The sequence below is a fragment of the Drosophila willistoni genome (assembly GCF_018902025.1).
Source record: "Drosophila willistoni isolate 14030-0811.24 chromosome XL unlocalized genomic scaffold, UCI_dwil_1.1 Seg141, whole genome shotgun sequence".
NCBI classification, from domain to species: Eukaryota; Metazoa; Arthropoda; class Insecta; order Diptera; family Drosophilidae; genus Drosophila; species Drosophila willistoni.
In genome coordinates, this window is record NW_025814052.1 from 15403531 (window position 1) to 15418543 (window position 15013).

General features: G+C 38.8%; 1 protein-coding gene across 7 annotated transcripts in view; it reads left to right on the forward strand.

Moving 5' to 3' along the window:
• The window catches only part of LOC6638088 (cAMP-specific 3',5'-cyclic phosphodiesterase), a 158497-nt gene that overhangs the window by 88519 nt on the left and 54965 nt on the right, over positions 1–15013 (forward strand). For 3 of the 7 annotated variants that reach the window (XM_015179315.2, XM_023175736.1, XM_015179316.3), the window contains exon 1: positions 649–1906. The exons of the other annotated variants lie outside the window; for them this stretch is intronic. In XM_015179315.2, coding sequence (XP_015034801.1) covers positions 672–1906 — 1235 coding nt within the window. In that variant the 5' untranslated portion in view covers positions 649–671. Of the gene's footprint in view, positions 1–648; positions 1907–15013 lie in introns of those variants that run through there. 7 annotated transcript variants of the gene reach the window in all.

Consider the following 15013-nt stretch of genomic DNA (forward strand, 5'->3'; position numbering starts at 1 on the left):
ATTATCCACCAACAATAAAAGAGCAACAGGAAGTTCAAGAGCAAAGAAACAACAACGAATTTCTTGACTCTTCCTGTTGTTGTTCAAGTGTCAGGAAGTCCCCACACTCTACCGTCATTACCTTCCTAAGCCGAGACTGCTGTCCTGTAAAATGCACAAGGAAATTGTTCTTTGTTAAAGTATTTTCATTTAATTTTGACATGATTAAAACGTTTTGTTGTCCGAAATTGTATTAAATCTCGAAGCAAGTTGGAAATACTTGGAAAGTATATGTAAGATGTATGCAATTGTTAGGTTAAATAACAATACATATTGAGTTTAGCGATTGTTCTCTTTAGGTAATTGCGGTCACCAATTTATTGATCCCATCCAAATACTGTTCACTCGTGTCACTATCATTTGCTGTCTTTGGAATATAGTTTTCAGTTTTCCTTTGTTCCTTTTTGTTTTGAAAGAAGTATGAAAAACGACACAAAGTGAATGAGTAATGGAGGAGAAAGCAACAAGGCAAGAGTTTCCATTGAATCCACGTATTTTCTTTTACAACCCAAAAAAAAAAACAAAAAAAACATTAAGTTGGTCTTTTCCGTAGACAAAAACAAACAAAGAAAACTACCAAAAGAAGAAGTGCAAAAACCAAAACCAAAGAAACGCAAACAAAAAGCAACGAAATGTCTGGCAAAAATGGCAATAGCAATGGCAGTGGGACAGGTGGTGCAACTGGCGCAGCACCACCCCCACCGCAATATATTATAACCACACCTAGTGAAGTGGATGCTGAAGAAGTGCGCTCTATGACCGATTTGGATATACACTCACCGGAAAGCGATGACAATGTCTTTGCCGTTTCCAGTGACCAGCAGCAACAGATGCAACAAATGAAGCAAAAATTTAGCCAGACACAGAGCAGCAGCAGCAGCACAAAGACCACCAAAGTAGCCACCAGATCCTATTCAGTGACAAGCAGCAGTATAGGCACTTTGCAACAGCAGCAGCTACTGCAGCAGCAATTGCAACATCAACAACAGCAGCAACATCAACAACAGCAGCAACATCAAGTACAACAGCAACAGAAAATCATGTCAAGTAGCACACGCAGTCAGAGTCTGCAATCCAGCTCAATTGTAGGTGAACAAATTGTCGGATCCGTGGGGCACGGTATGCTTAACGCAGCAGCTTTGGCCCAACAGCTGAAAGCGCAGTCATCGACATCGATTATAACCAGCAGCAGTGAGCAGCGCAGCTCGAGCACAAGTACACGTTTTCAGCTCACAAGTTCCAGTTCATCCACACAGCAAGCTGCAGGATCGGCAGCACCGGCGGTTGCGGCCTCATCCTCATCGACCTCAGGAAGCAAAACTAAATTTCAAAGTTTTCTACAACAGCCGGAGGCACATGGTTTTCTCACCGCCCATCAAAAGCATGTGCGGCAATTTGTACGCTCCACATCGGCCCACTCGGAGGCGGCTGCCAGCCAAACTCCGGTGAGCGGTGCCCGGCCAGAGAAATGCATACGCAGTGCTTCAACACAGATCGATGATGCCACGGCTGCTTCGGGCGATGTCCTTCTGGGCGCCGATCATCCGGGTACGGGTTCGGCATCGGCCTCTGGCTCCATGCATCTCTCCATGTCGAAGCTAGGACTGCAGCAATCGTCATCCATACTGATCTCAAAGTCGGCGGAAACCATTGAAATGAAAAGCAGCACCTCATCGTCATCGACAGCCGCCGGGATGCGTACTCAGTTGACATTGAGTGGGGGATTTCTAGCCCCACCCAATCGAAAGATAACCATCTTGAGTCCCATTCATGCCCCGCCAGGGCTGCACGATATGCTAAAGCGAGCGGGCAGATCTCCCCTATCGCCAAGGATTAGTTTTCCCGGCAGCGAAGTGGATCTATTTGGGTGAGTTATCGGTCCTAAAGTCGTCAAAAAAAAACAAAAAAAAAACAAACTAAAGACTAATTTTCTTAAACCTTTAGATAGGGCACAGGGCGCATATTTTTCTTGGCTTCGGAAGTGGCACAAATGTCTGCCGAAAATTAAAATATTCAAAATGACAGAAAGATAGAAATACGACCTTCTAGTTCACTAATTGTTATCTATTTTGCTTTTATTTTTTTATAGTACAATTCGTTCGACATGTCAGCCGGCAGTGGCAATCTGCTGTGCTGTCTCTCGGCTCTTCCCTGACATGTTGTCAAAATGCCAAAATTGTTTGTCATAGTCATATAATTAAATTTAAATGTTTTTCTCTCTCTGATTTTTGGGGGCGGCAGCGGCCTGGCAACGGCGGCATGCAGAGGACCGATCCACCAACCCAGAGCAATATTAATAGCAGCAAAAATTTAATGACCCAGCGTCGTAATTGAAGAAGAAATTTCCTTCATTTAAGTTAACAATTATTGGAATTAAGTTGTCTCTTCGGTCATATTTAATTTACATTTCGTTTTTTGTTTAATTTTTCCTCCGTCGTCTTTTGCTTTTTCCGCCATCCATAAAAAAGGAAAAAGAAAACACTGAACTATGCGTGAGAAAAAAATTAAGCAATGAAACAAAAATAAAATCAGTTAAAACAATTCACACCCAAGTAGATTACAATCTATAACATATTGGCTCAATCATTATTTAGTTGAAGGTAAACGTCTATCGTCTCTGATTTTTGATTTGTTTAAGCCATTTTTCTCATCAATTACAGGGCAGGGGCACTGTGAGTGAGTGTGTGTGTGTGTGCGGTTAAGGGGAAATTCAAGGAGGATGAAACTTTGCGGTTAATAGGAACGTAAAATTGACAATAGTCTTCAAATATTTACCTATATATGTATAGATTATGATGTATGTATAATATTTTGAACTGTCAAGCTGATTAAATAAAGCGAAAAGAATTTGAAGGGCACTGAAACTTGGATAGCAATAGGTGATTTATTAGATTACACAAACTTTAAAAGACTAGTCATTTTGGCCAAAGAATCCTTAAATAATAAAACATAAAGTACCTTAATAATAAGGCCATTTACTTAAGATTCAATCATTTGCAGATAAGAAGTACAAGTACAGGGTCATATATTTTATTCCTAACCGAAATAGTTCAGTGCTGATCACTTTTGGGATGCAGGAAATTAATTCCCAAATATTTAATTAACGCCCAGATCAGATTCGGGTAGTTTTTTCTTGTTTCTCGTCTTTTTCTTTTCGTTCCTTTAAAGTTGCTTCGGGCTTACGGCTTTTCGTTGAACATTTTATTGGCATTTCGTTACATAATTTCACAAGTATGTAAATATGTGCATTATATCTATGTATATCTTTTCGACCGCATTATATGCTTAGGTTTGGCCGTAGATCCTAACGTTTCAGCCTCTTTTTGCACCCAGCACTCGTTGGCCCCTCAGTTCCTCACCAACCATCCATCCGCTCGCCCACCTATGTGTGTGTCCACATAAATCTCTTTAAGCTCAGGGCTCAACTTTGGCGCTTTATGTATGCGTGACTTATGTTTACAGTTTATTTATTATTAAAAACCTACAAATAAATGGGGCCAAAAAGCAAAACAACGCAAACGAGCCAACCCCCTCTCGAAAAACAGCTGAAAAACAACAAAAACATTTTGTGTTTGTTTGTTTTTTAAAGAGATTTAGCACAAGGGACTCGTTTTTCCCTCCACACCCCAGGGGGGAAAATATGGTGGGGTGGAGACCAACTGAAACCGACTTCATTTATATGTGTCAAATTCGCCCTATGCCAAATTAAATTTTTGCAAACAGAAAATCAAGTTGAACTTGAACTTGAACCAAAATAAAAACCAAAAAGACTAAAACGTCAAAGTGACAAAGAGAGCGAAAGGATAAGGGCAAACAAAAGAAAGAAAGAAAAAGAGAGAGAAACAAGAGAAGAATACTGAAAACGATGTACTTTATCCCATATCAAGGGGTGTAAAATACGAGCCCAATCTTCAAGCTCCCTGGGGGATCTAATGACCAAAAACGCAGCCCGCATTTTTTATGCTTCCTAAAAAAACGACCCGAGTCTCCCCCCTACGAAAAAAACCGTCCTCCTTCGTCCGCTCACCATTATTTCTTCCAAAAGCAAAGATATATCCATTAAAATGACAAGTATGGCAATGAGTTTAGGGATTTCTAATTTTCATGAGACAAGCCATATTACAGATTTCTCAACAATTATGGCCAACACTTCTCCCTATCTTACACAATTAAAGAAGTATACCATTTACATAAAAGGAATCGAGAAAAGATTCACTTAACTCTGGGTTAATCTTTTATTTATTAAACCTATTCGTGTATTCCATCCTTTTTTTGTACGTCTTCTATGATATTTGATTCATATATTGAAAGACGCTATAAAACTAAAGTATCTAATAAAACCTTAAGGTTTGGTCTGTTGGAAAAGGGGGATCAAATCGATTTTCGAATTTCTTGTTAATTTGCTCGTTCGCCGTGACAACTTTGAAAATAAAACGAGAAACCTTGTGAGAATATTTGTTAACCGAGGGCTTAAGGCAATGGGGCAATGGGGTGAACTGTAGGCGGGGAGGAGGGTGTTTGGAAAATGTCAAATGGGGTCTGGTAATGGTTGAGTTGGGAGCGGGTAAACCCTTTCCAGACATTATCGCACGCTTAACAATGTTTACATGCCGTCGCGTACCTTGTGTTTGCATATTGTATTCTTGTCCTTTACTCGCGTTTGCGCTGGATACTTTTAGGCGCTAATGAAGGCGTATTTGCTCCCACTTCAGTTAAGCGTGGCCCGGAAGCTTAAGAGGTTCACAACATGTAAGCGTTCCCCTGTATTTCTCTACGATAATTTCTCTCTACCTCTTCTGAAACTGAAATTTTCGTATTAACTTATGGTTGAACCGTTAATTCAAATCAAAATCTAATCATCTAAGTCTTCTAAGCCTAAATAAAACTGTCTAAACCAATTAATGCTCATTGAAAATTGCACAATTCTAATTCATTTTCACAATTTCTGATTTTCACACTATTGTGCCAAATGTAATTAACACACAAATACACATAACATACAAAATATGTACTATATAATTAAAAAGAACTTCCGTTAAGCAAATTCGCGATAATTGGCATTCATTTAATCAGCTTAAACCAACTAGTAATTAATTCATCACTTTATCTATAAGTATACCCTTTTGCAAAGACTATACGCAGCTTATCGAGCCCTCGATATACATATAGCAATTACCAAGAGTTTTAAACGTTTTATTACACTTTTGTATGGATTTGATTATCGAGTTTTAATTTTACGAATATGTTTGCCCTGCAGAGATCCAAAAATATTTGAGTCAATTTAGAGTTTTCGTTTTTCCATTTAGAAGTTGGTCATAATTTTTAAAGTGCACCTCAATATGGGAGCAACTCTTTCAGATTAACCAGTCTTGAAAATGAGATTGGCTTCATTTGATTGTCTGTTTAATTTGTTTACATTAGTTCCTAAAAAATTTATTAGTTATTTTAAAAATTTTTGCTTGATCACCAATACCTATACATATGTAAGCACATACAAATATGTACGGTATTGGTATTTTTGGGTACGTTTAATACCTACTTATGACAATTCTATTTCATTTGGCACCTTCCTTCCAGTACCTTTTTTCCTTTTCTCAGTACCCACTAATTTCGGCTTATTCGTTCTAATGCTAGACAAACCGCACACATAGACACACATGCACACGCAAATCCATATGTATGGCGACTTACATATACACACACTCAACCTATCCGCAAAGTACGCAACACTTTTTACATTAGCCACAGTACGTGCGGGTTAGTGAATCGCATAGAGACCTTCAAAAACGCCACAAGGAAAAGGCCGTAAAACAGAGATACAGAGAGCCAGAGAAACACAGAGAATGCAAAAAAATTGGGTATTTACCTTTGGGGTTTATCTTTGCACCTTCATTTAAGTTCTGTTTTCTCGTTTTTCCTATAAAATACATTTTGATTCATATACCTGCAGCTGCAGCTTATCTAAGGACTATGTCTCAGAAACATAACAAAAATGCAATTTTTAATTTCTGTTGTATGAACTTCTTTAAATTTACAACTACTATACACATTAAATACATATGTATGTATACATAGTGGATGAAATAGAAAATTTGCATGGAAAATCATATAGCATCCGGATATATAGTTTAGAAAGTTATAGTTATAGTTTAGAAAGACACCTAAAGCTCTTCAATAGATGGCGCTATACGGGTTAGAGTAAAAATTGAGGCGGAAGCGCTAAGGTTTGAATAAAAGTGCGAAACAAAAACCCATAGGCGGCAACACAGTGCGAGAGCTTTAAAAGTTCAAAAAGTGGTGAATCCGGCGACAAAGCGACGGCCAACAGCGAACAGATCTTCATGGCGCATGCGAAGCAAATTTAAAAAGTGAAGCGAATTGTTTGGCCCGCGCAGGTTCAATAATAAGGTTCGTTCGACTAGGTAAATAGGACTTTGTGACTTCCATTGGGAAATATTGACTGACATTAAAATGTCTTTACCCACACTTCTATTTTGATTTTAAGACAGGGTCTGATGAAACCTCTCTCAGTCTAAAAGATAGTGCATGTATTAGACAGACCTTTTTCTATTAACGGTTCGTCCGAAGAATTGCCAATGTTCTAAAAAAAAGTATGCATTTTTGCATTAAATTTTAAACTAACTGGTTTATGAACGCCAAAAATTTGTTTATTTAATTTCTCTTAATTTTTGTCTTTACAGGTAAGTTGAACTTTGACCTTTGATTGATAAGAAGACCCTGGATTCCCTGGAGTATCCAGAGGTCGATGCGGTGTGGTAAGCCCAATTAAATAGGCACAGCAATCAAGACAATTCATTGAACATAAACATTTTTGGCCTTCTATTCAGAAATTCAGATTAAATTAAGAAAAATTGCGTATACGGAGCATGCAACTGGTTAGCTGGTTGTTTTTCGTGCTGGAAGAGGTCGTCCGGGGGGTTTATCGCAAGCAAAAAACAATCAGCAGCAACACGTTGAACCTTGGCATTTTTCAGTTCATGGTTTTTCTTTTTGCTTTCATGATTAACTTTTGAGGGCGAAATTTTTTCGCAGCTTGTTGACTTGCCTGCCAGCCCTGCCTGCTGCCTGTTTGTTTGTTATGAAGCGCAACTTTTGCAAAACACAAAATAAAACCAAAAACAACAAAAAACGAGAATAAGGGAATAAAACGAGAAACGCATGCAATTTGTTGCCTGACGGCCACGCCTTCACATCCGCCCTCACGGCACCGTCCAGAAACTGCAGTAAAGTTTACTTTATGTCAGGCCAAATATCATGGGTTTGAGAGTCGGATAAGGACGGTCGTTTGGGAGAGGGGGACTGCATGTACACGCACAGCAGGAAAAATCTCAAACGAAAACCAAGTTCAAAATACAGGAAATTGAACTAAGAGGAGAGAGAACAGAAAAAATAAAAAAACGTGACGCACGAACAAACAGACTATGGAAGGATTACAGTTTCTAGTACACGGAGAGCTAAAGTTTGTTCTCTGGCCACTACAAAACGATAACTACAAATCTATGATCTGTTATTTAATCTTTCTATAGCCTGATGACTATTCCTTATTCAATACAATAATAATTAGTAAATCTTGATTCTTATATACTTGTAGCTGCTGGATTTTGCATGCTCCTCAATTAATTAGAGGGCAATTAGCTCAATGAAATATATTAATAACATCACCCAGTGATTTTTTTTTTTTTTTGCCAGACGCTGGCTTTATATACAGATTTCCATTTAATTAATTTTTCTTAGTTAAGAGTATCAAAAAGTCGTTGCTCTCAACCCACAATTGAGTATTTAATACCCTCGCAAAAAGCTTCTTTGTAGACAATCGACGGGTTAGTCTGTTTAAAGCGGTCTGAAATTCTTCAATAGAGGGCTTAGTTTCCCATAATCCTTATCGACGGAAGGCACTGTTTCAAATAGTTTTCCCCTTTGAGTATCTATCCATCGACCCACCTAACCATTCTAATTCCTCCCCTAATCTATCGTTTACAAAATATTTGGTGATTTTTGGTTTACATATTACATTCAAACTTAATGTGAAGTAAACTAGATAAAAAAAAAAAAAAAAACAAACAGAGAGAGCAAAGTGGAGCAAAGTGAAAGCAAAGAACTTTAAATATTCCAACAATAGGAATTATTTCGTTTTCCTTTTTCTCTTTTTTTTTAAGTATCTTTTTCCTTTGCGATTTTCAAAATTTTCCTGTGCTATTTTTAATTGTGGATCTTCTTTGCCATCTTTACTGCTTTATTTTTCTCTCATTCATTTCTCGGTCTTCCACTTTTGCTTCAAAGATCTTGGCAGTTTTATGCAAATGCTATGACTAAGTACCGTAATCTCTGAGGTAACGGCTGGATGAGCTAGGCACAAAATGGGCACCTGGCGTCCATCAAAATTAGATGCCTGTAAAAAGTTATTCGACTTTTTTACGCTCTTTTGCCACCGTATTTGTTTTCTTTTTATTACTGTTTTTTTTTCTTATTTGTTGTAGCTGCTGTTGTTGTTAACAGCAGCAATTTTCATTTGAGGGCAAAAAAAAGGCGCCAGGAAAATGTCCCCATCTTTGACGGATAACTTTTGAAGCACTTTCACAGGAAAGAGAGATAATTGCAATGCGAGCCCGCGGCTCGCTCTTAGTCCCATGTATTTTGTTTTTGTTTTCATTTTTATTGGACCAAGAAGAAATTTAAAACTTTTCTGCTTCTACCTTGGCTCGAAACAGAAGCTGCGGACACGGCCGAGTTCGAGGCTGAAGCTGAGCCACCTGAGGCAAACTTAAGAGCTAATAGCAAAATGCCAAACAAAAAGGTGAAGCAGGAGCAAGTGCAGCAATGGATAATGTGCGGCATAAGGTTACTCCAACCGTGGACAAAATTAAACTTGAGCATCAGCAGCGATAGAGGCAGAAACAGCAGCAGTAGGAGCTACTAATCTTGCAATCAAAACTGCCTCTTACTATGCCAGTTAGGCTAAGGCAAACTGCAAAACCAGGAATTGCTTTGATTAGAATTTAACACCCGGCAGTCCATTTTGAGCAGCTCCCGCTTAGATTGTTTGCATACTTTTAGGCTTCCATATTACTTTGAGCACAACTTGTCTACACCAGAAACCTGTGCAATTATCTCCGAAAGGAAATCGAATGACACCATTTGGTTTTGAGTAGTTGCAGGAATATTGTTTTAACTTAAAAGTGAAGAATTTGGGGAGAAACGGGAACAGGAAAACTACATACATGTACATACAACCGAACAAATCTCACGCTAAAGTTTCTGCCCTATCGTGTTCCATGCCTCTACCATGTGCCAAGACTAGAACTTCAATCCTGCATTGTGTTTATTGGTGTCGTTGTCAAGTCAAGATGTAAACCTCTTAGAAAATCATTGCAATAACTGCTGTCCCCGCTGATGCTAGTGAACGTTCCCGTTGCCGTTGTCGCCTTCGCCGCACCCATCACTTGACCCAGCTTTAGGCTGGCTCAATAACAAATGCAAATTCAGTTAAAGTGGCCAAAGAGCTGTGGCACCAAGGAGTGAAGGCAGTTGGGAATGGAATGCGTAGATGAAGTTTTCAAGTGCAATGCGCAACAACAACAACAGCAGGAGCAGTAATGACTCTGTTGTTGTTGTTGTTGTTGTTGTTGTTGTTGTGGTTGTTGTTGTTGTTGTTGTTGCAGACTGTGGTGCAGCGTCGCAGTGTGTGGAGCGTCCTAAGAAAACTTTTGTTTTTTATCCTTTTTTGATGTTTTTTTGCTTCGATTTTTTTTTGCGAAATTTGAGTAGCAGTAAAACAGAGCGCGCAGCTTTCTGCGCACGCAGCGGCAGAGAGAGAGAAGGAGAGAAAGAGAGATAGGGCGAGAATCCGGCCATCTTTCTCTCTATCCATCTCTTTGGCAAACAAAACTCCTATTGTTGTTGTTGACATTTTGTTCAAAAATTGATAAAAAAAAACAATGGCTAACAAACAAAAAACAACCACAAAATCAATCCAAAGAGTTGTTGAAATTCGAATATGAATTTAACACTTAAAAAGAAAAATGTCAAAATTAGGGCAACAGTCTTCGTTGTTACTATATTTGCGCATTTCATTCAGAAAGAAAGAACCAAATGCAAACGGAGTAGCAAAAGGCCAGAAGTAATTTTTTAAAAATCTACTCGACGTAATTACCCTTTTTAAAGTACTTAACTATTTACAGAAATTGTTGAATTTCACCATGAAATTGAATACTCTTCTAACTTGGTGAAGTAATGTTAGTTGGAAGAGTTGCAATAATGATTTCGTATAAAATAGGTTTGTAATACAAACTTTTCATTCAATTATTTGATAAATTGGGCTTATAGGTATAAAGCTCTTGATTTTCTCAAAGGTACAATTACCAAGTACTACAATAATATCATTTGATCCAAAACTCCAATAAGTACACATTTATAAACAGTATTGAATGCATTTGGATTTGATACAACTCCCACTACCCGAATCACACGCTCAATGTACAGGGTAGCCAAATGGCCAAGTATAGTCGAGCGAATCAAAGCGATAACAACAGAGAGAAAGAGAGAGAGACTTTTTAGTGTGGGTGATAGCAGCGCTGTCGGCGTCATTCAGTCTCCATACAGCTTCCGCTTTGAAGCGCTTTTGTGCGTCGTGTTTTGAGGTCTCGGGTGCTGCTTTGGCTCTCTGTTGCCACTTCTGCGTAGGGCGAATATTAAGTTTGTTGGGGCGAATATTCAGTTTGTTCCGGCGAATCCAGTGTGGTGCGGTCGCTGCAGCTGTAAGCAAGCAAGTGCGCGTCGACGGCAACGGCAACGGCAACAACAACGACGTCTACGACAACGCTACTTACCGTTAGACATTTACGCGCGTCTATACCGCGTTCCTGCATACACATATTTATATACCTATACATATATAAATATATATATATATATATGTATATGCATACATATGTGTGTGCATGTTGGAGACAACAAAACACAAAATAAATCTGCATATTTTTATTACAAATATTTGGCTTTTTTTTTGCGACATGTTTTTTTAAGTGTTACCCACGTGTAAAAGAATACAAGAAAAAAGAGAAAAGGATAAGAAGCGGAAAAAGTGGTGAAAAAGAAAATTAATATTAAATAATACAAAATAAATTGTGCAAAAATAATAGAAACAAAATTAAGGATCATAAATCAAAGGCAGCAGCACCTGCAGCAGCAGCAGCAGCAGCGGCAACAGCGCTTATCAAATGCCGCGTCCGCGACGTCGACGACGCGCACTGCGTGCGTGAGTGCGTGAACAAGCAAACGAGTGTATTAGTGTGTCTGTGTGTGTGTGTTATCGTTCGTAAGTGTGTCTCTTTTCCTGTGTGAGTGTGTTGGCGTGTGTTTGTGCTGTGTGTTGTGTGTTGTGGCGTGAGTGTGTGAATAAAAAGTTAGTGAACTGGCGGCCAAAAGTGTCGACGTCGTCGCTGCTGCAGGGCGTCAAAGGCGCAGCCAAAGCCTGACAACAACAACAGCATTAGCGCCATCAGCAGCAACAACAACAACTGCAGCCACACAAACAACAACAACAGCCACATCAGCAGCAACCACAACAACAACAACAACAACAGCCACAAACACACAATTTAGATCAAGACACTTGCTAAAAGCCACAGCCAAAGTGAAGAAGAAGAAAAAGTGGAAGCAAATCACATTTCTGGATGAGAACCACCAAAAGCATCACGATCAACCTTTATCACAAATAACAACAACAGCAGCAGGAACCACAACATTTGCACGCAAACGTTCCACTTGCAGCGCACCGCCCATATTGGGGGGCAGCAGCAGTAGCAACACAACAACAGCAACAATCAACCCGCACTCTCACACGCAACATTCATCATCCGCTCGTCGGTTGAGTAAGTTTCTAAAACAAACGACAAGAGCACAGCGCAACGCCATTGCAATTGCAACAGCAGCAACAACAACACCAACAACATCGACAAAACCAACATCGGACATTAGCATCAGTCAAACATATGCTGCTACGCGTCGCAAGTCATCAGCTGCCTCGATCATAGCTGCTGCAGCCGTCACTAGCTTCGAATTGTGCTCAACCAAATCGAATTCACGTGATAAAGATTCAAGTCGCCATAGCAGCAGCGGCAACACAACAACTGGCAACGGCAACAACACTGGAGCCACCGAGGAGGCCGGTGGAAGCAACAGCAGCAATACTAGCAACACGAGTACTGCAAACACTGCCACAAGTGGTGCATCCACATCCACTTGGTGTGGCAGTATCAATTTTTTGGTTTATATGGTTTGCTCGTTCTGTTGTTGCTGCTACAATTTTCGTAATTCGCCAAATAGGTGAGTTAGGAATACCCCTCACCACACCCACACCAACACACACCAACACCACCGCCACTACCCCCACCACATACAGGCTAATAATAATAGCAATAATAATAATAATCTCACCTAAACGCAATCTATAATTAAGTTGTTGAGAATCTCTATTCATTAAGCAGTATTATTATTTCCGTTTTTCCGTGTACCAATTGTTCAATAAAGCGTGGAAACTCAAAACGCCAAATGGGAATGGCCTGTTTCAAAATTTCTACCCATCGACGGAAAAAGATCATGTGATTGATCCAATTCAATGTGAGCACGAGTTTCAAATAACAAAGATTCACAATGCTTAGTTCTCGTTGTTACTTCCATGCCAAAATAGTAATGCTTTTGTCAACACATATGTATGTATATGTATATATATTAAGGATAAAAAAAGTTTTCTGGCAAAGTTGTGATTTCTGGAATTAGCTTTAACAGAAAACTTGTTGAGAGCAAGGATAAAATTTACATCGTTACTAATTTGATACGTAGTCGAAAACCTGTATCTTCACCTTTACAGCAATACACTTAGTGTTAGAAAGCGAGAAACGAATCCTCAATCTGCTGTTATTTTCGGTTCTTCCGGGGAAGAGTATGGTTGTCATGGATTAATTTACTTGGGAGTTATTATTACCTTGCCCTCCTCGTTCTAGGCAGAAAAGCAAAAAGAAAACAGACATCTCTTGTCACACATAGTGTCATAGCTAATCAGCCATCTAAAGGCAAATGCTGATATGGACTAAGGTGTTTCCAATAAAGTGTCTTGCTGCTGATGCTGGTGCGGTTCAAAGATTAGTCGCTTATCGCGAGGTCAAAGTTCAAGGTTGACGCCCCGCATTTCGGAAACTCACGAATTCGCTCTCCCCCTTTTGATTTTGACAATTAGCATTTCTCGCCTTTTTTGGCGTTTCTTGGCCGTTTTTTCCTGTTTTTTGGTCTTCATGTGTATTAATTGCGTAAAATGTAAATCAGCTTAACTTGTCAAAGCCAAAAACATAAAACAAAATAAATAAAACAAAAGAAAAAAAAAACAAAAAACAGAAATGTCACCACTTAATCTTTGTGTCGACTCTATCGTACCCTCGAATATAAAATAAATTCATTTGCTTTGATTCTACATATTTAGAATAAAAAAGAAATCGTTATGAAGTTAGGTTTTATGTGCATACACAAATTATAAGTGTACGATAGGTATGATTAAGGCCTAACTTTGCTAATAATACACGTACCCCATTTATAAAGTGAATAGAAGGTTTAAATATACACTTCAAAGCTGGTGAAGAAGCCAGTAGCTGTCTCTATTTCTCTAAGCTCTAGCTTTCTCTCGCTCTCTGTCTCTCTTTCTCTTAGACACAAACTGTCTCATATCCTCTTTTGGCGGACTCTACTTTTGTTTTTTTCCTCTCACACTGTGTCACTGGCTCTCTCTCTCTCTCTATGTGTTTATTGTTCTTTTGTCTTGTCTGCAGGGGGCCTGGTCCGGCAGGTGCTTTGTTTTTGCTGTTGTTTCATCTGATAAGTATAAACGGCGGCGATTATGAAGATTGTTACAGCTGCTGTTGTTGCTGTCGATGCCGAAGCCGCTGTTGCTGCTTCTGCTTATGACTGATAAGAATTCACATAGTCGGCTCGCTTTGTAGCCCACCCCCTGTCGGTCAACCCACTGTCCCTATCAGCTACCCAGCTCTCCCCTTCTCTGGCCGTCCCCTTAACCCATTACCGGAAAATAAACTTCAAACCGACTGCATTTCGTTTTATCACTGGGCGATAAATAGGCTAAAACAAAAGATTAGTAAAGCACCAAGAACAACAAAAAATAATATATTAATAAAACATGAACAGAAATTGTTTGTTTGTTAAAACGATCTGACATTGATCTATATAAATTTCAGTTTCTGTTCTTAAGTTTAGATTAAAAACAAAGTTTAATTTTTGGTTTTCCCCCAATAAATAATTAACCCCACCCCACTGCCTATTAATATAGGCGATTTATCGATTTGAATTTACTTTCGGGACCATCATTGCTTGGAAACCACCAAGAATTATTGCACCTTAATTTTTAATTCAACCGATAAGTTTCAATTATCAAAGGCGTCCATACTCGGTACGTCATGCTGATAAAAAAAAATTCAATGATTGGCAAATTGTTGGCATAAAATTTCATATTCACCGTGGCAAACATTTGGCTATAATTAATATACTCATTTGCAGAAGGGGAAAACTGTTAATTAATTCACGTGATCAGTTAGGTGGATATTCATTGAACATAACTCAATCAGCATTGCAATACCTTATCCTTAATCGGTTGCTCTCAGTTGGAGCCTTAATAAGGATTTTCATAAGGTAGACTGCACTTCCAGAGAGTCCTAAGATGTAACAGGATTTATTCATTGTAGGGCATTAAAACAACAAATGAAACGGTATCGCATTGGAAAAGTTACCGAGTCCAATAATATTTCAATCATTGAATTTAATTGTTATCATGTAAAGGTTTTATCAGAAAGCTTATTTATAATGCATCTTTATCAATTATTTGTGCAATTATTTTTTTTTTTATAATTTAAAGCTTTTTTTGTCCTTTTTTTGAAAAGTTTTTGGCAACAGA